We start from the raw sequence: 22,404 nt of genomic DNA, 5'->3' as shown, positions 1-22,404 counted from the left end.
GAAAAATCGGACGGTGAGCCGAATAGCCAGGAGTGTGGCAAATACTGGGTGCCAAGGGGGGAGTCACGAAAAATGTAGGTACAATTTTTTGTCGTAACACAGACCGTCTGATTACCTACCTACATTTTTCGTGACTCCCCCCTTGGCACCCAGTATTTGCCACACTCCTGGCTATTCGGCTCACCGTCCGATTTTTCGGCTCATTGTCCGATTCGGCTCAACGTCCGATTCGGCTCATTGCCCTAGTCTCCACCTACTGCAACCAGCGATCGCCACGGAGAGAAAGGAAGAACGAAGTCGTGAACTGTATTCATGCTCAACTGCAGATCATCATTTAGTGTGTGCCGACATTTCTTGCTCCTTTACTAAGTAAGCGATTTTAAGTATTTATTAAGTACACACCTACTATATGATATTATTATTTATTTGCATGAAATCATTATGTTGACCATTTTTTTTACTGCTTGCTATTTGAACTCCGCGCGCTTCATCCACAGAGAGAGGAGTGCTGCAGGTAGAAACTGGAATCTTGTTCTTGTAGAACAATAGTGCACTGCACTGTGTGTGCATGTAATATTTATACACTGAGTAGTGAGCTGAGTACAAAGCATTTTTTTTTTTTTACAAAGGAACCATATATATAGGTATGTCAAATTGGCCCTCTATCGCCCTATGTTGGCCCTTTACGTGTTCTAACTTCTAACACTTCTAACCAAAACAAACCTGACGTGTACCAATCGCTTCCAAGAGTTCCAAGAATATGATATATATACGCATGAGTACACAGGACAGCAGTCAGCACAGGATAGAAACAAGATAAGGGAGAGAGAAAAAACACATTCAAAGTGAAAAGCGGAGTCGGCGCTCAGTTCGGTGTAGTATAGTAAGTGATGCCTTGCGTGGAGTATCGACTTGGTGGATCGCTGGATTCGCTGGACGTTGATTTGATTGGCAGTAGAAATCAGAGATTGGTTTGAATTAAAACGCCGGCTGATGTACATATATTACAACATACTTAGTTTTATTGATAACAGGCAGTGCAGGGAATCCCAGTGCTAAGAACTTCATTTTGGCTGCTGAAGTACGCTTGAAGAAAGTTAGTGGAAATTTTTTTATTTTTTATTTCATTTAACAGCACACGCCTTTAGTCTATAGTCTACTAAGTTGGTTGTGTAAATTGCGTCAGATTCTGATTTAGTCATGATTAAGATTAAGTCATGTGATTATTCTTGAAAAAAAAAAAAAAAAAAAAAACGAAGGTTAAAGTTACTAAATAATAATTTTGTAATTTTTTTTTTTTGTCAGAATGGGTGACGAAAGTCCACAGCTAGATCCATCGGTAGAGAAAAAAAATTTCACACCAAGGCCTTACCAAATCCAACTGTACGAACAGGCAAGTCGAGAAAACAGCATAATTTATTTACCTACCGGCACTGGAAAAACTTTTATAGCAGTGCTTTTGATAAAGCACATGTGTGGCGATGTGATTGAGTAAGTGTCAATTGATTTGGTTGTTATGTATATATATTTTCCAAGTAATTTATTTTGATTGAAAATAATTTTTATTTTGCCTGCATTAATTGTTTATTATAACGAGATAACATTTTTTTTTAATTTAGAGATTACCGCAAAAGTGGAAAAAGAACTATATTCATTGTCAATACTGTGACTCTGGTACATCAACAATCCGCATTTCTCAATCGTCATACAGGCTTAGTATGCAAAGGGTATAGTGGAGATATGCAGGTGGATTTTTGGATGAAAGAACAATGGTATGAAGAATTATATAATAATCAGGTACTGTTTTAAAGAAAATTTTGATTTTTTTTAATTTGAAAAGACATTGAATGAATATTCTTTCAGGTGCTGGTAATGACAGCTCAAATTTTTGTAAACATCTTGTTAACAGGTGTAATGTCTTTGAAAAAAGTCAACTTGCTTATTTTCGATGAGTGTCATCGGGCTGTAAAAGATCATCCTATGCGGCAAATTATGCAGATGTTTGAAAAACACCATAAAGATGAACTACCAAGAGTATTAGCGATGTCCGCCAGCTTACTAAATTCTAATGTTAAGTTACAGCAAGTTGATGTTTATGTTAAGGTAAATAAAATAAAGTTACCAAGTAACTAAATTCAGTATGTTGCCAAATATTTGCAATAAAATGATCTTTTTACTTTTAGGATTTGGAAGCAACGTTTCAATCGAAAGTAACCACCGTTGAATCACTTGAACAAGTTTCCAACTTTGCGACTAATCCTCATGAAAGAATCGTATACTATGAATCACCCCCAGAAATAGATATTCCTGGCATTAAATATATTATGGATACAGCAAAAATAGTTCTTGAAAATTTAGATATCCCCAATAAATCCAGAAATTTAGCAAGTAGCCATGTTTTCTCTCCACAATCAAAGACAGTGAAATTGAGTAATTTACTAACTGATGTTATTGATCACATCGAAGAAATGGGGCTTTATGGTGGAAACATAAGTATCTTGTACCATTTAATACAATGTGAACGTCTCAAACGATACTCGGATGACCAAGTATGTATGTTAATATTGTTGAATAATTCTCTATAAAGAAGATTTTTAAATGGACCAATTTTTCAGAAATTGATATATATCCTTGATTTCATTATCACGCAATTGTGTAAGATCCAGAAGATGATTGATGATAAATTAAAGAATTACAAAGGGAAAGATTTGATTTTAAGGTGATAAAAATAAATTTAACTGCTTTGTTAATTTACTTAAGCAATCTTGTAAGTTACCTTTAAAAAATGTATTTTCCAGATATTCAACACCAAAAGTTATTAAACTTATCAGTATTTTAAAAGATTATTATTCAAGAAATAACGATAGAAAATTTTGTTGTATTATTTTTGTTCAAAAAAGATTCACTGCTAAAGTCCTGTACAAGATACTACAAGTAAGTAACCACTAAAGTTAATACTCAAACTCTAGAGAATAATTGATTTATTTATTTAGGATCTAGGTAGCGCTGATCTAGAATCGAAATTCATTCTTCCTGAATTTATTGTGGGATATAACAACGATCCCTACAAAAATCCAGGAGAGCTAGAGTGCCTTGCTAGGTGGAATAAGCAAGCATTGGCTCGGTAAGAAAAATAAAAATTAATATTTTTAATAATAGATCTTTTCCTTCTCTTTCTTTACATGCTCTTTTCTTACAGATTTAGAAGTGGAATTAAAAACTGTCTTGTAGCCACCGATGTTGTTGATGAGGGTGTTGACATTCCTTCCTGTACTTTAGTGATTCGTTATTACGCGCCAATGGATTTTCGAGCTTACATCCAAAGTAAAGGTAGAGCTCGACACAGTACCAGTCACTTTATTATTCTAGCAGAGAATCAAAAAGATTATGATAGCCGTTACAACAATTATGTACAAACTGAAAACTTTTTGCGTCGGGTATGTTACACATTTACCAGCAATAAGAATGTGAAAGACTATACATGCTTTATTGTATTTTTCTTTTCGAGATGTTACATGGAAATACTGATGCCCGTTCCCAACCCTCAGCAGAGGAAATAGCAGCCGTACTCTATGACTACAATATTCCACCATACAGAATAAGAAAAAAAGATGGTTCAATGAGCATTATTACAGAACAGTCATCCGTACAACTTGTAAACAGTTACTGCGCATCTTTATTAAAATCGCAATTTATCATGCTGAGCCCTGCATGGGTCTTAAAGTCTAGAAAAACCACCAAAATTTCAGAAGATTGCAAAGAGCATAGCGTAAGGATAACCAAACACATGATTATCCGTTAGTATTTGATTATTGAATTTATTTCGTTTGTGCTCTACAGGTTGAAATAACTTTACCACCAGTATCACCTTTGAAAGAAACAATATGTGGTGATTATATGGAATCAATCGATCTTGCCAAAAGATCAGCCGCAATGAAAACATGTATAAGATTGTATGAAATAGGAGAACTGACGGAAAATTTGCAGCCCAGGAGACCAGAGGATGCAGTAGAATCTGTGGACTATTTATTCCCATACATGAGAGATGAATTTAAAGACAAGGCTAACATGCCCGGAACAAAAGGAAAAAAAAGACGCTATTTTTTCAAAGTATGTAAAAATATTAACTAAAAAAATCCTGATTCACTGTTTTGTGTGTATTGTACAGTAAACATACAGAAGTAATTGAGGTTCGAGCTTCAAGTTATGATGCCTATACTGTCATTTATGAAAATTCAACTAAAATAATATAGCAAGATACAATATGTTTTGAAAATTTATTTCCCGTTTCAGTACCCTGAAGCATTGAAAGCTGCTTATCCCCAGGCTGGAAAAAAACAATATTTGCATGTACTAAAAATGAAACCTATGTATGCTCAGCCAATGGACAATCGGCATAACGCATTTTATAAACTACTGAAGAATGATGATACATTTGCTATTTTATCATCAAAACGTATGCCAGAAATGTTCTCTTTTCCAATATTTTTGAATGTTGGAGAAATAGAAGTTTCAGTCGTCACAAACAAACAGTATCAACTGCCTCTAACACATAACGAGATAGAGTCACTAAAATGCTTCCAATACACGATTTTTGAAAAAATCATTGAAAATGGAAAAAAATTTTTACATTTTGACCAAGGCGCAGGGGATTACAGTTTTTTACTTGTTCCAAGTAAGTATTCAAAAATACATACTGTAGTAAGGATTAAGCTTTTTAATAAAAAAAAAAAAAAAAAAAAAAAACAATTTTTTTTTTAGTAAATGAGAGTGAAACTATTGACTGGGGAGTCGTTAACACAGTTGTGACAGAAGTAAATTGCTGTTACTCTGGAAAAATTCAATCTGTCAGTCCTGATTTGCCAATGGTCTTAAAAAATTCTATTTATGATTCAGCACTTATCTTCCCAAAGTATAGGAATCCTATTATATACATCGTTACAGAAGTTTGCATAGATAAAAAGGCAGAATCTCCCTTTCCTCAAGACAACTATACTACTTATGTAAACTATTATCGAGAAAAACACCAAATTCATATAAAATATCCAAAACAGCCCTTATTGGAGGTGAAACAAATTTCAAAGAAGATCAATTGCATCAAACCAAGGTAAATCTCGATTAATATTCAACCTCGTAAAATAGTTACTTACAGAAAATTTCACGCAGGGCGATAAAACCAAATTCAACCCGTAAAAAACGAGCATATGAAACTGAAGATTTTGAAGAGCACATGGTGCCTGAGTTATGTAAAAGATACGAATTTCCATCAGTTTATTGGCTCAAAGCCACAACTCTGCCATCTATTTTACACAGAATCAGTCAATGGCTCATCGCAGAAGAACTGCGGAATGAAATAGCAGCATACATGTACCCGCTTATAGAAAATCCAAGTCCCAACCATAAATGGGAACCATTACAAGTGGACGAAACTTCTAATATATTTGAAAAAAAAGAGAAGCGTTATGATGTTGATGATGATGATGATGGTGATGATGAAGATGATGAGGACGATAATGATGATAAGAATGTAAATGGTAGTGATCGAAATGGTCAAGTGCCAAAGTTAACAAACGTCGAATTGGGATATGCAAGTAATTAATTTTCAATCCCGCATGTTTTTAATTTATAATCACACAATATACATACAAATTTGTTTTTTTTTTTTTTTTTTCAATTAACAGTTATAAATCAAGAAATGGGCTCGACTGGAAAGGAATTACTAGATATTGAAAGATATCCAGAAAATGCCAATATTTTATCTATTGAAGAAGAAAAAAAAATTTTCACGTCTTTGATACAAGACCTTTCTGAAGTAGTAAGTGATTACATACAAAAATTATCCCTAACATACATGTTACATGTTTTTAACGACCTCGAAATAATTTAGCAAATTCAAGAAAAAGCAAAAAAAGAAGCTAACAGAAAACATTTCAATATGCCTGTACCGCCATTGAAAATGCTCAGATCTGTTAATAAACATGGTCCTAGTCCCGTTGACATAATGAAAGTAAGTGTATATTTAATTATGCGGTAAAAAATTTACTTTTCTATTGAAATTTGTTTTAGAGTCTAACGGCCAAAATGAGTAATGATTTTTTTGACTTGGAACGTTCAGAAACTTTGGGTGACTCATTTTTGAAATATGCAGTGTCGCTTTATTTGTTTCAAAACTATCCTAATTTTGGTGAAGGGTCAATGACTTACCTCAAAGGAAAGTTGGTGGGAAACTTAAATCTATATTATTGCGGTGAAAATAAAAAATTGCCAGGGCGCATGAAAATCGAAGACTTTGTACCATCTACCTCACCAATTCCAGCATTTGTTATACCCAATGAAATAAAAAAACGCGTATACGAGGAAGAGGTACATATTTAAAAATTTCTTAGAGCACCTGTTATACAGGAATATCTTTTTTGTGTTTTAACTTATACGTATTGTTAATACAAGCATTGTCTTTGTTAAAGATTGCTAGCAGTGTATTATATGAAATGTCAATTCCCGAAACACAGCAAATTACGGGGTGTATATCAGCTGATACAATTAGAACTATGCATGAAAAAATTGATAAGTGGAAAAAAGCTACTTCTATTTCTGGCATGGAACATTATTTCGGATTTCAAGTAGTGTCTGATAAAACAGTTTCTGACTGTGTTGAGGCTTTAATCGGCACATATTTACTTGTAAGTTTTTCTTATTTAAAATTGAAAAAAAAAAAAAATTATCAGTTTGTCAATAATTGATTACAGAATTTGGGTATACCGGGAGCATTAAAAATTTTAATGTGGTTTAACATCTTACCACAAAACCTTGATGTGGAAAAATATTTGCACCCTACTGTTCCAGATCCCCGTTTGGGTCTTGGAAATGTTAACGAACATCTGCCGTTAGCTGATAAAATAGAAAAAAATCTAGGGTACAAATTTAATAATCGAGCCTTTTTACTTCAGGTAAAGAAAAGCTTTACTATTTTCATGTAAGTTATAAAAATTTTGTGCTCAGATTTTTTTTTTTTTTTTTTTCAAGGCCATGACTCACCCATCTTACATGCAGAACAGAATCACTAGTTCGTATGAAAGGTTGGAATTCCTTGGAGATGCTGTTCTTGGTAAAAATTAAAAAAAATTTTTATACATCCACTGTGGGAGACCCTTGATTGTTTATTATTTTCATTTTTTTTTTTTTTAGATTTTCTTCTGACTGTGCATATTTTCGAAACATGCGGTAATTTATCGCCTGGTGAATTGACGGATTTGAGATCAGCTCTCGTAAATAATATTACGTTTGCCTGCTTGGCAGTTAAATATGAACTCCATGCGTCAATGTTGATGCATGCACCCAAGATGTTCGACCTAATGGATCGTTTTATTCGTTTTCAAGAAGCAAGAAACTACGCTGTTGATGATGAGGTAAATAATGCCCTGTTTAGAAAATTTATTTTTTTAGCGGCAATTTTTTGAACACTTACAAAGCGTGTTGTGTCATAACGGGCGTCTATAAAATTAATCTGGTTTTAATTCCATTATACTTTGATACCTACTTCATACTTGCAGTTGTTGTGGGTACTTTTAGAAGAAGAAGACTGTAATATATCAGAACATGTGGATGTACCAAAAGTCCTGGGGGATATTTTTGAATCTGTGATTGGAGCAATTTTGTTAGACTGCAATATGAATTTAACAGTAGTTTGGCAAGTGATATATCGTTTGATGAAAACAGAAATTGGTAAGATCATGGTGTATACTGTAGATTGCTGCTCAGTATTGACTAAGTAAAGATAATACCTAACAAGGAAACAATTTTTTTAGATTTATTTAGCCAGAACGTTCCGAAGCAACCAATCCGAGTTATATATGAAACAACAGGGGCAAATCCAGTCTTTTCGTGAGTTGATTTAGAATGTTTATTTAATACTTTTTAATTATTTCAATTTTTATGATTTTAAACAATATTGTTTATGTACAACTTTAGGAAAGGTCAAATAATCAAAGGAACGGATGCGATCATGATGACGTTAACTATTATTTCTAATGGAGAAAAGAAACGTTTCCATGGTTTTGGTAGCACAAAAAAGTTGGCTCAATGTGCTGCCGCTAAGCAAGCGCTTAAATATTTGCGATATAGAAAATAATTTTCTATTTAAGCTGGTGCATATTAATGTTATAGAAATAGAAAGGTTTGAAGACTGATCTATTTAATACATGATTGAATAATTTTCTAAGAAAACTTTGTTAACTAATACATTTCGTGCCTATAATGATGTTGATTGAATAACTATCTTCGACGCTTCTCAATAATAAGTCTTTTAAGAAGTGGAAGATATAACATCTTCTGCTTCCACTGCACCCACTCGGAAAAAAAAAAGGAATTGTATTCATAAGCTACCCATAGAATGATTATTAAAATTAGCCTGTGATTGTAACCCAAAAATAAGATATTTATATATTGATATTCTTGGACAACTTATGTTTCACTTTTTTTAACAAATTTGTACATGGTTAATCTATGACTTAAGGCGCGAGTCTAGGCTAACTTTTCAAGGAGTTTATAATATGAATATCTGTCTTCCAAAGATTGACAAAAAGGTTTACTCTGCTTACAAGCAACCAAAAAATAAATTTATTTACGTACATGTAGATGCTTGCAAGCAGCGTGAATATTTTTGTTCACATTACAACTTTTTAAGGCTAAGAATTTATTTTTAAAATATTCAATCAAGAAGCAAAATAATTATTAAATATTTTAACCCACTGACAACGTATCAGTCGGTATACAAAATATACGTCTCGTAACTGAATATTGTTCGGTTAGGGGAGATAGAGATTACTTATACATGTATTGTGAGACATGTTGTCTGTTGATTTTGCTAAAATGAAAAATAGAGAATTATTTCTTAAATAAGTAATTTTGTTGAAATCATGCAAATAAATTTATTCGTCACGTTTCTAATAAAAAAGTTATTTTTTTCTTTTAAACAATCCACACAAATAATAAAAATTCAGAAACCCGTATGAGAAACTGTTTAAATTTATATTTACACTGTGATAAAAAAACGCTTATTATACAAAACTTACTCATAACATTAATTTTCCGCTTTACGTTTTTTCAATGACGGCCGATCAAACACGTGCTTAACACCAGCTGCTGCGTTATTGTGGAACTTCAAATTTTGAGCGGTTTCGGAAATCCAAGGTGAGTCAAAGATTGTGGTATCTTGATCAACCAGATGAGTGTACTTGGTCCTGCCACTACGGCCAAAGTTCTTGACCTGCATCACCTTGGGCAGGATGGTCTTGTCGAAGTGATCCTCAAGCGTAGCGCCAGAGAAGTCTCGCTTGAAAATTGTATCATCCTTATCCAGATAAAAGGCACCGCGATGGTAGTACTTTTGTAGAAATTTATATTTGCCCTTGGCTGCCTTGTTCGTAACGACTTTGGGATTCATGCGAGCCTCTTGTCTGCGCTCTTCTTCAGTCATGTTGCGCAACCTCTCTATCTCCAAGCGTTCCTTCTCCACTGCCTCACGCTCCTCTCGATCACGCTTGTTCCGCTTGAGCTCGCGCAGCTTCCAAGCCTCGTACTCGAGCTCGTCGTTCTCGTCCTCGGTGTTGACGTCGTTAAGATGGCCCTCGTTTTCATATTTGCTCGTGCGTACTTGGTCTTCTTGTCGTATGGATTCCTCGACCATCTTCAGGGTGCACTTCTTTCTTTCCTCGGCAAGCTTTTTAGCTTCTATTTCTGCCAGCTTCTGTTTTTGAGCTTCTTTTTCTTTCTCCATAACGGTGATCCTGTCGCGTTTCCTCACGAACACGGGTTTTAATCTGGGACCCGTTTCTTCTTCAGAATCAGTGTATTCTTCATACTCTGAACTGGATTCGCTACTATCCCCGGACTTTTCATCTTCGTCATCTTCCACGACGAGCTCCTCTTCACCATCTTTGCGCGACAGAACCCTCTGCTTGAGTGCCTCTCTTCTTCTCTCTATTTCCTCATCGGAGAGCTCCTCTTCGTCAGACGACTCAGAGCTGTCGAGTCTGATGCGTTCTTTGGCCGTTTCCTCGGCTTCATCTACTATGAGCACTTCTGGTTCTTGTATACGTCTCCGTCTTTCTATCCGGAGCTCATCATCGTTATCTCGTTCTTGTTCCAATCTTGTGAGACGTCGCAAGCGAGGATCATCTTCGTCCCTATGTTCTTGTTCTTCGATCTCTGGAGGCTCGAGAACTCCTTCGGTCTCGTCGTGGGGACGTCGCTTGTCAAGGAAGTCATCTTCATCTGATTCTTCGTCCGAACTAGCCGTGGGTGCATAATCTGGTCTTTTACCCGATACGTAACGATGCACCTTTACCTTTTTCATAGAAACCTCACCTACAACGTGACAATCAAATTTACAATCGATAATTCAGCATAAAATGTACCTATGAGCATTGTTTATTTCGACGGCTTTTGTACCTTTGTCATTTTTGACTGGAACAGCACCAGCTGTACTCTGGATTCCTGTTGGAGCTGGAGCCAGAGAGCTGTTGGTTACGAAATAGTCCATCATCTTGACGGCTGTGTTTGTGTAACTTTGACTCCTTGGTTAGAACACTATGGTAAAAAATATCGTTACAATTATTTATGTAAGTTGTTGAAACTTTTTTGGCACGTAACTTTTTTTTATACACCATCAAAGAGGTCTTACGAAAAAATAGTAAACATTATGTACTACCTATATCTACTTACGATTAAAAGTTTCTTTTAACTGCTTTGTTTTGGATTATTACAGAATACAAAAATTACGTGTCATACATATGATACAGTAGAATATAAACTACCCAGTCTACCATAATAAACAATAAACATCAGCGACTAACAAGTGTATTAATTTGTTTACCAAGTTGACTATGACTGCATGCGTGTACGCTGTGTACAGTATGACAGTACAATACTAACTCATTATAGTAGGTTTCACGTATATGTATGTGCATTCACTACGTTATCGACAATATTGACACACCAACAGAAGGTACATCGGTCCAACGTCCAACGTCGAATCAACGGCGGATGGTAGTGTAGGTTTCGATGGCTTCTTGTTTTTTTGTCTACCGCTGTGGTGGCGCTGTTGATGCTTTTCAAGAGCTCTAGAGTATAGGGGCAAAATTGAAAAAAAAAAAAAAAAAAAAATCCTGACTTGCGAGCTTGCGCGTGAGGTTTACCACTTGAAGTGAGGTTGAAGCAATAGAGAGGTGTAATTAACTTGATTTTTACCAATTTGACGTTTAGTGAAAATTACAAGAGGATTAATTATCCCTCTGTAAAAACGAAGCCATTGTTCAGTGTTTTCGTATAACAGAGCCACATTGTGTGTGACATTTTGCATTGAATCGCTTCTAATGTGTCTTTTATAGCAAAAAAAAAAAAAAGAAAAAAAATCACATCCAATGAACAATTTATGAATAGTCAAAGTTTGACGAGATATGTAATATTAAAAAACTCTCACGTCATTTCTCTTCAAAATATAATAAGTTTATTGGAACAAACACGTTTTATAAATATGTATGTACTACTTAAACATTTTTCACATCGGATTTTTTTATTAAGTACAAAATAACTTAAGTAATGATTAGAACTGATTAGCACTGCAAAAATGGAAGTACATTTGAATTGTAAACCTCCATTGTCGAATAAATTAAAGAAAAAAAAAGACACACACGAATGTGAGAAAAAAAAAAAAAAAAAACACGCGTGAGTCAGTAGCACTATTTACACTTGTACTTACACGTGGAACAACCAGCTCGTATTATTTTGCATAGGTACTTTTTGGTACAATAATTAATTTTTTACAGTTTAAGATAAATCCACGACACACGCGTACGTTAAACGTATACCCGCATGGAAAAAAGGCAGTAGGTGTAATATGCGTACAAAAAATAAAAATAAAAACACACATCGGGCACTCATTAACACCCTTAGGCTTTGGTTTTCGGACACGGCTGGCGCACGTAAGTTCGAAATCCCTTGTGGGCCTGAACCAAACTGCCGACAATCCGGACTTTGGTATCGTGAAGGACGTCCAGCATCGCTTCCCTCGAGCCCTTGTCCAGAGCCTCGGTGTACCTCTCGAGAAGTGCGAGGTCGATTTCAGTCACGTCGTCCAAATCCTCGGCCGCGCTCAACACCAAATTCACGTCGCACGCCAACGACTCCACACTCGGGTCCTTTTGCATTATCCTAGAAAAAAAAAAAAAATGTCTTCACTCACAAAAATAACCAGCGACTGCAACGTCGCGTATTCATATTTTTTGCGCTTTATTGGGATCAAACGCATATATACATGTACCTATACGGAGGGATATATAACAAGTGATAGCTGCGCGAAAGCAAATCCTTCAGATTCCAGCTTCGGCTAGCGCACAGTGCACATTATAATTTATCAATGCAAATTGAAATTCTACGATAGTTATCCCCACATCCTATTATTTAGAGTATATAATATACGTACGTATGTGGATATATCTAATTTGAAGCAAAGTGAACGGCCCGTGGGCAAGCAGATTAAAAATGCCATACCTAGTGCTGAATTGCTAATGATAGCCATACATATATGTATACATATACATCGCGTCCACCGTGTGAGTCACTATCCACGTACGTGCATTTATATGCGTATGTACATACACTTTGCTCTCTTTCCCCATAATAAAGTGTGTGTACTATACTTATCAACAGAATCCTGTTCCGATATGACGCTGCTTGTTATTATATACTCTGTAAGTATTACGCATTACCGGTAACTTGGGAAAACAGAACCCACATCACATCGGCGCCTTCTTTTGTGTGTAGAATGAACAGAGAAAATTGGAGGAAAAAAAAAGGCGTACGTGTATATATACCCGGGAGATTTTTCTCGCGCGCATAATGCAGTGCCGATTTTTCTCAATACATGCACGCGTTTCTCCGTTAAGAAAAAAAAAAAAATTATATCCGCCCTTCCCTTTCATAACAAAGTCATTCTCACGCGGCACAACGTTTGGGGCAACGCTCGCACCACGCCATATACGCGCGTGTATATACGTGTATATAAATGCCTTCAACGCCACGAGGAACGAAGAGAAAAAAAGACTTGCCGATTTCTCTCGTCGTTGTCGATGTACTCGCAAATCTGCTCGTAAAGCTGCAGGCAGGCGAGATCCGTGCGCCTCCGGCCTTGCTCCAGGTACCTTTTGAATATCGATCTCCCCTTGGTGCTGTCTAGGGCGTGCTGCACGTGATCGGTGATACGATCGAGTTCGGATATACTGATGCCGCTCGTGCATTTGCCGACGCACCCGATGAACTTGTTGGACGAAGACGGTCCAGGGCCTCCTGCGAATCGCTTCATTATTCTTCACTGCGTGTCGATCGCTACACCATGCACCTACGGGTATGATATTACTGTAACGATCCAAAGCATGTGGAGAAAAAAAAAAAAAAAAAATAGACGAGGGAAAAAAAGTTGTTCGGAGATCGCACGCTCTTTTGAAATTCCCGCGCTCGCGCGTAGCAGCTGCAAGCAGACACACGTGTGTATAGGTATACAAGTGACGCGCGCGCGGAGCTTGAGAGAGAGAGAGAGAGAGTAGACCCGGCCTTTGGTATTACACATTGTGGTAAATACACGGTGTACACGTAACAGCGATTACACGCGAGACCAGATACTTATTGAATAAGAATGAAGAACAAAAAAAATATACGAGATAGCAGGCATGTATACAATTGTTCGTGAGAGAGTGTGTGTGCGTGTGATGTGTTTCACTACTGCAGGCGGATGGAAACGAACGCGTTGGCCAACGCTATTTTTAGAGGGGCGACCTCCCCTTGCGATACCGAGAGCCCCACACGCCGCGTTACAATCTTCGCAACTTGTTTCCCTGTATACTTATACTTTTGACGCATGAGTTTAACACAACAATAATGTTACAAATATAATTGTACGTAGACGAAGGTTATACCTTACCTGCTGTATTGGGAGAAACTAAAAGGGACGACCTCCGGCAGAAGAAGAAGAAGAAAAAAAACAAACAATCACAAAGGGAACACTTATCGATTTGTAAGTACTACGGTGCGCTTGTCGCGGACATCCTCGGCCTCTCGGCGCGCACGCCTAACTCTCCCCGACTCCCCAAGTGAGCGAGCATTGTAACGCGAAAGAGAGAAAGAGAGCATCACACACACGTATACTTATCAGTATAGCCGCCGGCGATGATGATGCGGCGCTGTTTTCGCCTCCCCCTGGAAAAGTCTTTTTTCTTTTTTTTCAAAGCATTACAAAAACAAGTCCACGATGTTTACATGTGACTAAGACGTGATAAATAGGTACATCATTGTTCGTGTCGTGCATGTAAGTATACGTGCAAACGATCGTTGATGGGCGTATTATGCTTACCAGTTGGAATAATTATGCTCACACTACGCGCGTTATTATTAATATTTGCAGACTTGCTTCGAATTTCAAGTGCAATTATGAATTCAAAAAATTTTTTTTTCTCCGGGTATAAGGAGTCTTTGGACGGCGTGAGTCTCGACTGGATTTTTTTGAAAATTTAGCCTTACCCGGGGATTCAGCGTCGAGGAAAAAAAAATGTTCGAGCCTTGAAGTCCGATGATATTGTACGTAAGTTATTTTTACCGATCAATACCGATGCGCTCGTCTTGAGGGAAGATCGTTGCCTCGAGATAGAGAAAGAATAATCATCGTACGGTTTCACCGGCCGCGTGATTGTAAGTTCAAGTTTTTTTTTTTTTTTTTCTTCCATACTGCTATTATCTCTTGGGTAAAAAAAACTAGGAAAAAAAAAAAAAACTTGGATGGATTATACCGGGTGAGTTTGGTTTTTAATTGGAACGGTCATCGTGCCTCATCTATTTTGTCCACGTATAATGAAGAAAAAAAAACTTTCGAAATCCATGCACAAAAAAGTTGACCCACCACGTAAAAGTAGTGAAATAATACCCACGAAATATCGATTCGAGGCGCGGGGGTAATCGTTCAGCTCGTCATCTGTACTTATACCGTATAGCGAGGATATAGCCATGGGCACCTCGTAACGGGCGTCAAGCGCAAAGTACAATGACTAGGAGGATAAAAGCATCGATGACTTGTTGTATCCTTTCACGATCTCCATGTCAACTTCTGAGAATCAGCACTCGGTTGTTAATCTCTCGTTCTTGGGTATAGGCAACGCACTCGTGATCACAGGCTATTGGCCACTCGACAGGCGTTACTTACCCAGCCGCTGTTGCTAATACACATGCTATATAGTGACAGGCTCGCTTTTTAGACCAATTATCGGCTCTCAATGTACTTATAGGAGGTGCATATTCATATAACTATCTATTAAAGTGTCATCGACAAACCGATATCACAGAGTATGATTATTCACTCAACTGTTGATATAATTGTACTTACGCGCATAAAACGTTTTGCGTGGCAATGTATCGCGAATCATCGGATTGTGTTGTTTTTAAAATTGCATCGATAAACAAAAATTTTACTTACGAACTGCTTTTTGGGAGTATTTTCCGTGGACACGAAAACCATTTGTTTATCGACAAGTCTTATTGATTTATAATTGATTTCTGAAATACGTGCAAGTGAAACAACGTCACACGAGAAACACCCTTAGTGAAATTCATCGCAGTGTTAATAATTCCGTATACCTGCATATTCGCCCCACGAAATATCGATTGGGAATGAAAAAAAAAAAAAATAATAATAGATAAAAAAAATTGAAGACTGGAACTTTTTGCGACTGAGATGAGGTTGAAAGCATAAGTAAAATTAAAGAAAATTTTACAAATTTGCTCACAATTTGTCAGCTTAGACGAGAGGTCACGTGCACGCATATATCGTATCTCGAAACAAGAAGACAACCGGAACAACAACCCTATCAGCTATACCGCTGTTGTGGTGCAGCATCCGCGCAACCGATACGCAGACGAACGAGGCACACGAGCGCGTCATTTCTCTTTGAGTAAAAAAATGATAATCATCCGTGCACATGTATTGGAAAAAACAACATTATATAAATTATACCCATACCGAGATATAGTTTCAGGTGCAAAGTATCACGGAATTGAAATAATAAATGCTGATGAAAAAAACACCTTGTTGCATGATTATTGTAATTTGTCACCACGTATACATTCTCAATACGTAAAATCTCCCCTCTCGCCTGGCTAAGAGAAAAAAAAAAAAAAAAAAAAAAAACCACCGCTTTCGCGGTCGCCGCGAATCAACCAAAAGCAGCATTTAAGCTCTCGTTAGCCGGCGTTGACTGATTGACTGCGACCGCGGTTGGCCGATAGCCGCGCGCGCGCGCAAAAAGTACACAACCCACATCGTCGAGTTCCCTATATATATATATATATATGCATGCAAAGGCTCGTATTTTTTTTTCTTTTTTGTTCGATTATCGGCTTTGGAAGCGCCGCCGGCACGAGTGCCTATACACACGCGTGTACCGCGGCGTTTTGTTGCAGATAGATAGGTACAGGGGAATCGGGAGAAAGTGGCGACCACCATCACATGCACGGACGGGCATTAACGTGCCAATGTCGAGAGAGCATAGGTACACCGGTATACATATACGTATGAATAAAATAGGTGTAAGAGTATAATATATATATATATACGCGCTACGGTATGTGTATGTATATATACATAACACACGGAGGGAATCGTGTTGCGTAATTGAATGCGCACCGCGAGGAGAGCCACACGTACCTATTACACGGATGGCGCACCGTGTATATATGCAGGGAGAGCTCGGGCAAAGAGGAAATCGGTACGGCTCGAGCGAATGCATCCGGGACAATGGGACCATTGTTGGTTGGTCCCCGCTGTACATGTAGGCTGAGCCGTAAGCGGAGGGAAAGAGAGACGTTTGGACTTTTTAAAGGAAAGAGATAAAAAAAAAAAAAAAAAAAAAAAAAACTCCAGAGAGAACGAACGCGCTCGCGAGTATATGTATGTATATATATATATAACACACGCGCGCAAAGTCACAGCAGTCAGAGCGGCCTTTCCAAACGTAGGTATACCTAGTATCTTTGCACGAGGAGGAGGAGGGTGGATATATATACGCTTAACTGTATACCAATATTCCCCTGTACGTATACGCGCGGTGTAACGTACCCTCTCCACGAGGTCCCCGCCGTCAGCCGCCGTGTGCAGCCGCGGAATATATAAGGCCGCGAGCAGCCCTTTCCCCAAAGACACTCGTTGTTGCGCTCAAGACGATCTGGCCGTTTCCTCGGTATTCTCCAGAGTTTGTAGTTAATTACTTTTTTTTTTTTTTTTTTTTTTTTTTCCACCCTCTCGTCACGCGCTATCCCTGCGGTTTTTTTCGTGCCGATCTGTCATCGAGTATACACCGCCGACACCGAGGAACCCTCTGTTCGCCATCCGACCATCATGTGGCGGCTTCTACTGTTCGCAGGTGAGTTAAGAAATCGGTTACAAAGTGCCTCGTGTGAATAAGCTAGACATAATTATGGTTGACGAACGATATCGACGTTGGGTAACTATCGACAAGACGAGAGGGTTACCGTATAACAAACACCCTCAAGTGAGGGGGGTGGGTGAAGCATCACCATCATCATCATTAATTAGTATCAATTTTTTTTTTTTTTTTCTCACCACTGCCGCTGGAATATCCAAGGCTTCGGATGCAAACTCCCGCACCTATACATAATATTTTGTACGACAGGCGCGTAATCGCGATCGGTTTATCCCCCGGAGTTGCAATGGCCGTACGTATGTACCGGTTACCCGCGATTTTTTATTTTTTCATTAAAAAAAACAACATTTTTTTTTTCTTTTCAGTCGCCCAACTCAGTGTGTGCATTATCAAATTGATCGATAACAGTGCGTGACATAACGACATACAATCGCCGCGGGAACAATTTGAAAGTGCAAAAGATCACCCCCCCCCCGCTCGATAAAACCCTGAGATTGTAACGTATAGATCCGCGGGTGCATGTGTGTGCACGCGTACAAGTATTAAGTATAGTTGTGTGTATACAGGGTAATGTAAGAAGTCAAAGAGTCGCCGGAAAAGAGAAAATCGAGGAAACGCATGACTCGTGCATAGGTATAATATCTACCTCTCCCGACGGGCGCATTTTGATATACACATACAGGTATTATAATAGTGCGTCCACGCGTTGTCCATTATTGTTATTATATACCATCATGATTATTATTGCACGTATATGTATACGGTGCATTGCTCTCCTTACAGGCGCGATTGATCGGCTACACTGTATATATATATATATATATACGTATTCCCATACACTATACAGAGCAGATGTACGTACAGATATAGGGATCGCGTAATGCGTGTTTATGTGTGTGTGTGTGTGTATATATATACATTAACGTGTGCAGGAGCGCATATGACTTTCGCGCTCTCGCGTGTACATAAGCGACGACGCGCCCGCTGTATATATACATTGGGCCTCCGTAATCAAAGCCGATTTCTAATTTCCGACCATGGGGTAGGTGTATATACATACATATAAATACACGTACCTGTGAGTGTGCTCTGTCTCTTTACGTGCAGCACTGAGTATAATATATACGCGTGTGTGTGTGTGTGTGTGTGTGTGTGTGTATTGTGAGCAGTGCATTCCGGCTACGTATATATATATATATATATATATATATACATGCATCTCCGCGTCTCGATCGCTCGTATCTTTTTCCGCGAAACGCTCCTGCTGGTATTTTTTGCCACCGAAACTGCAAACATACTTACACTTAAAATCCTTTAATTCTTTTTTTTTCCACCCCCCACCCCAACCCCCTTTTTAGATCGTGTACACGTTGGTATGAACTTCCTTGTTTGCACAGGCCATTAATGACGCAACGGCCGATTCATTTGCCGCGATTTCGGACACAATACGAGAGCGACACTCGGCGAATCGGAAGATCTACGGCGGTCGCGCAAAAAAGCCCGCGCCTCCAGCGATCCTGTAATATATCATATCGTTTGTAATTTTACAGTTTAGTCGGGTTTTCACGCCACTTATACAGGCCTCTGTGGCGCATAGCTCGGGATTTTCGCGTATACGCATACATACCGATTTTCACATATCGGGTTACGCGTTGGGATGGACCGCTGATTGGGGAGGGAAAAAGAAAAGAAAAAAAAAAATCAGCCCATTGGTACACGCGAAAATTGTTTTACAGCTTGTACTCGTACGGCACACAATATCAATCATCATCAAAAATCTTGAGCCGGGGAAGCTGCGCAAGCGGGAGGCATTTATTATTTATTTCGGCAGAGTATGAAGCATCGGGACAACCGATCTGTACGTGTATACACATCATATATATACAGTTACGCGGCAATCTCGGCTCGATCGTTTCCGGGTTTCGGCCTCGTAGAAGCTGTAAATCAATAATATTATTCATTGTATAAGAGAAAAAGCTACGCGCGGGCAAAACCGCTTCTATTTGTGTGTACACACACACACCTCCGGTTTCTATACACGAGCAGCGAAATAATCCCGGAAAAGTCGAAAATACCTGCGCCGCGGCGGCCGACGAAAAGAAAAAGGCCGCGCTAATTTCGCCACGTTAATTTTAGCGCCGATACGTAATAACGTACACATGCACAGGGGGGGGGGGCTATACGTGCGTTAATGAACTTGTGCATTGCAATTTCACTGGCCGTTCGTGCCTCTGCGTATACGCGCGTGTATATTATGTATATACCCACATACACGGCGCGGAATAAAATTTGCACGTGTAACACACGCGTATGGGGAGAGCGTCTCGTTACGTGCCCATAAAACTGTATACGGTCGAATGGTTGCAGTGACTCTTTTTAATTTTCCCTCGATTTTCATGCCCGTCTATTGGAATTCGCTTTGCACACGTGGATGTGGCGTAAGTCGGGGGGCTCCTTTAAACAAGCCCGAGGAAGGAGAGTGGGTTGATCAACGTCCTGTCGTTGGAGAAACAAAAAAAAAAAAAAAAAAAAAAAGAAAATAGTCGCGGGCTTTTAAGATGGTACGATGGTGATAATTATTTTGCAAAAGTTGGCCAACCGAGTGTACACGGGGTTTCCATGACCAATATAACTTTTGTTTGGCTGCACACCTTTTTTAGTTCAATACTATGTATACATGTATACACACTCGTGGTATCGAAATTGCATTTAATAGTGTACCAACTCGTGATCGTAAAACGCGTGTTTATTTTGAAACGAAAGTTTTTTTTTTTAATACCGTGGAATTATAGCAGCCATTATATATCGTCCGGCGGGCGACAGGGAACCGACCTTAAAATTTATAGGTTCGTTCCTAAAATTTATTATACATATATAGTAGAATACCCACGGCCCCCCTTGGATGAAAAAACTTGTGAAATCGGTTTTAGCTAATTTTGCAAAACTTTTTTTTCTTTTTTAATCATCCAAAGCCACGCAATACACTGCACTGCAAGTAATTGTATTCGCGTCAATCAAAGATACCTACTTTTTGTAATCCAAAATAATTATATAGATTATTACAGCTCAGTGGTGTACAAAGTGTATTGGCGCGCGTTGAAATCGCTGGAGCAGAGGAAAAAAAAAAAAAAAAATCGAAGGGATCGGCTGAAATAACACAATTAACACTGTGTCACAACCGATCGTAAAGTACCGTATAATATCGTCAAAGGATCCCGCGCTCCGGTCAATCTTCTCCTTCATATTATATTGTAATAATAATAATAGAAGATAATTAACAAAACATCGTACACAGCTGAAACGCGCAATGAGCCGTAATATTTCTCCCGGGAGAGAGGGGACGGGGTAACCTTGGCCGGCCGATTTTGCATCACTGCAACGCACTCCGCGAATCACGGTTTCCCTTCTTTCCGGCTCTTTCGCACATGTACACACACACGCGTCGTCGGGCGTAGAGGAAATTTCGTCACTCGTCCGATTTTAATCCGGCATCATGTGTGTTCCACGCCGGGTGTATGAAAAAAAAAAAATGCGCGTCGCGTGCACCTATACACACTCGAGGCCCAGGCCAACCCCTTCGGCGTATACATATCTAGAATTACAAGTTTTCCAATGGAATTCCAAACGATTGCCGTTTTTTTTTTTTTTTCTCCACCGGACCCATACGGAGCGCGTAAACACACAACCGAGGGCGTACACGCGGTAAATTGGAAGGAAAAAATACGTATACCGCAGGTAATACGGAGAAACGGCGTATACGTCGAGCCGGTGGACGGACGGGAGCGAGATAAGCCGGCCAAATAGAAAAAAAAAAAAAAAAAAAAAACTTGTCCCGAGATAATTAAATGAACTAAACAAATTCGCGCTGCAATTATGATAAACAGGCAAACAAACCAGCGAAAAAAAATGGCTCGCGATGGTTACGAAAGACCCGCCATGTGAGAAAAAACACGCAGAGTAGTTTTTTTTTTTTTTTTTCTTCACTCGCGCGTACATTTCACGTATATAAATATATACTTATATACAAGCGTGGCGCTTTGGAGAACGAAAAAGTGTAAGAAGGGAATCGACAATGAAGCGGCAGCGCAAAAGTATAATGATTGAGTTCCGCGATGACATGTAACGCGAGAGTATGGGAAAGGCGCATGTATATATTACACATGATGCGCACAGTATATCATACTCACACGCAAACCCATCGGAGACGAGCGTCTCCCTTTCTCGTACAACGTAATAGGTATACGTGCAGGGGTGTGCATATACGTATACATATATATATGTAACGTAACGATCACGAGAAAATCGTTTGGACGCGGCGAGCGGTGGCAAAACCTAATGTCTATACAGGTACCCATACTCCGTTCAATTAAATTTATCGACGAGAGTCTCTTCTTTATTCCCTGGGGAGGAGGATCGTATTTGAATTGGCGAGCAAAGTAACAACCAAACTTGTTTTTTTTTTTTTTTCCGTCCTCCCCCTCGAGGTCGCGTGCTCGTACATCTATTAATGACGCTAAACAAATACATACATCACAAATAATATTATTCATGTACCAGATTTTATACACTTGTTGCCACGGGAAAGAAAGAAATAAATAAATAAATATGTAATATACTCAGAGAATGCAACCATCGTCTGTGAAACCCGTGGTGCACCTATACTTGCTCGATCTGAAAACTCATGTGTATATTCCTCCCTTCACTAAGTATACCCTATAATATACATTATGTATACCTTTAAACTATACGCACGATATATAAATAAATAAATAAATAAATAAATAAACAAATGCTACCACGTATTATATTGAACGTGTATGAAAGGTTTACACTCTTCGTTCTATCAGCGTACCTCCTGTAACTTATTAAATATCCATTACATTATACTTACCGATGTAAGTAGGCATACGTGTGTGCAAAACGA

General features: G+C 38.5%; 3 protein-coding genes across 5 annotated transcripts; 1 reads left to right on the top strand and 2 right to left on the bottom strand.

The window, feature by feature from the left end:
- Positions 1-200: 200 nt before the first annotated feature.
- Dcr-2 (Endoribonuclease Dcr-2) lies at positions 201-8,963 on the top strand. Its single transcript, XM_089589011.1, has 25 exons — positions 201-369; positions 498-1,096; positions 1,306-1,491; positions 1,620-1,797; positions 1,864-2,103; positions 2,184-2,549; positions 2,616-2,719; positions 2,799-2,934; positions 2,994-3,124; positions 3,200-3,437; positions 3,509-3,769; positions 3,841-4,110; positions 4,294-4,675; positions 4,762-5,107; positions 5,167-5,591; positions 5,682-5,815; positions 5,888-6,007; positions 6,067-6,363; positions 6,465-6,680; positions 6,747-6,947; positions 7,024-7,105; positions 7,186-7,406; positions 7,551-7,722; positions 7,806-7,881; positions 7,969-8,963. The coding sequence occupies exons 3-25, from the start codon at positions 1,307-1,309 to the stop codon at positions 8,126-8,128; spliced, it is 4,941 nt and encodes a 1,646-aa protein (XP_089445137.1). The 5' UTR covers positions 201-369; positions 498-1,096; position 1,306; the 3' UTR covers positions 8,129-8,963.
- On the bottom strand, positions 8,460-10,907 carry Mfap1 (Microfibril-associated protein 1). Of its 3 annotated transcripts, XM_014352501.2 has the most exons (4): positions 10,723-10,907; positions 10,450-10,587; positions 9,072-10,365; positions 8,461-8,863 (listed from the first exon to the last, which is right to left on the bottom strand). In XM_014352501.2, exons 2-3 carry the CDS (start codon positions 10,541-10,543, stop codon positions 9,080-9,082), a joined length of 1,380 nt encoding a protein of 459 aa, XP_014207987.2. In that variant the 5' UTR covers positions 10,544-10,587; positions 10,723-10,907; the 3' UTR covers positions 8,461-8,863; positions 9,072-9,079. The 3 variants fall into 3 exon arrangements, with proteins under 3 accessions (XP_014207996.2, XP_089445138.1, XP_014207987.2); XM_014352510.2 differs by having other exon boundaries at positions 8,460-10,365; positions 10,709-10,907; XM_089589012.1 differs by having other exon boundaries at positions 8,460-10,365.
- A 660-nt stretch (positions 10,908-11,567) lies between these two features.
- On the bottom strand, positions 11,568-14,098 carry LOC106638600 (uncharacterized). The gene is made up of 3 exons (XM_089588776.1): positions 13,976-14,098; positions 13,107-13,396; positions 11,568-12,210 (listed from the first exon to the last, which is right to left on the bottom strand). The coding sequence occupies exons 2-3, from the start codon at positions 13,358-13,360 to the stop codon at positions 11,949-11,951; spliced, it is 516 nt and encodes a 171-aa protein (XP_089444902.1). The 5' UTR covers positions 13,361-13,396; positions 13,976-14,098; the 3' UTR covers positions 11,568-11,948.
- Between the last annotated feature and the right edge of the window lie 8,306 nt (positions 14,099-22,404).

This window comes from Copidosoma floridanum, unplaced genomic scaffold (assembly GCF_036245765.1).
Source record: "Copidosoma floridanum isolate Cflo_tuat_1 unplaced genomic scaffold, Cflo_Japanese_pri ptg000007l, whole genome shotgun sequence".
Classification (NCBI taxonomy): Eukaryota; Metazoa; Arthropoda; class Insecta; order Hymenoptera; family Encyrtidae; genus Copidosoma; species Copidosoma floridanum.
This window is presented reverse-complemented; position numbering and strand designations above follow the sequence as displayed.

What these genes read in the sequence shown, in the direction of transcription:
- Dcr-2 (XM_089589011.1), top strand. Translation starts at nt 1,307, where the DNA reads ATGGGTGACGAAAGTCCACAGCTAGATCCATCGGTAGAGAAAAAAAAT. An exon ending in AACGATACTCGGATGACCAA is followed by an intron (nt 2,550 to 2,615) that starts GTATGTATGTTA and finishes CCAATTTTTCAG; the next exon opens with AAATTGATATATATCCTTGA. An exon ending in AAAGACGCTATTTTTTCAAA is followed by an intron (nt 4,111 to 4,293) that starts GTATGTAAAAAT and finishes TTCCCGTTTCAG; the next exon opens with TACCCTGAAGCATTGAAAGC.
- LOC106638600 (XM_089588776.1), bottom strand. Translation starts at nt 13,360, where the DNA reads ATGAAGCGATTCGCAGGAGGCCCTGGACCGTCTTCGTCCAACAAGTTC. An exon ending in GACAACGACGAGAGAAATCG is followed by an intron (nt 12,211 to 13,106) that starts GCAAGTCTTTTT and finishes TTTTTTTTCTAG; the next exon opens with GATAATGCAAAAGGACCCGA.
- Mfap1 (XM_014352510.2), bottom strand. Translation starts at nt 10,543, where the DNA reads ATGATGGACTATTTCGTAACCAACAGCTCTCTGGCTCCAGCTCCAACA. An exon ending in TCCAGTCAAAAATGACAAAG is followed by an intron (nt 10,366 to 10,449) that starts GTACAAAAGCCG and finishes GTCACGTTGTAG; the next exon opens with GTGAGGTTTCTATGAAAAAG.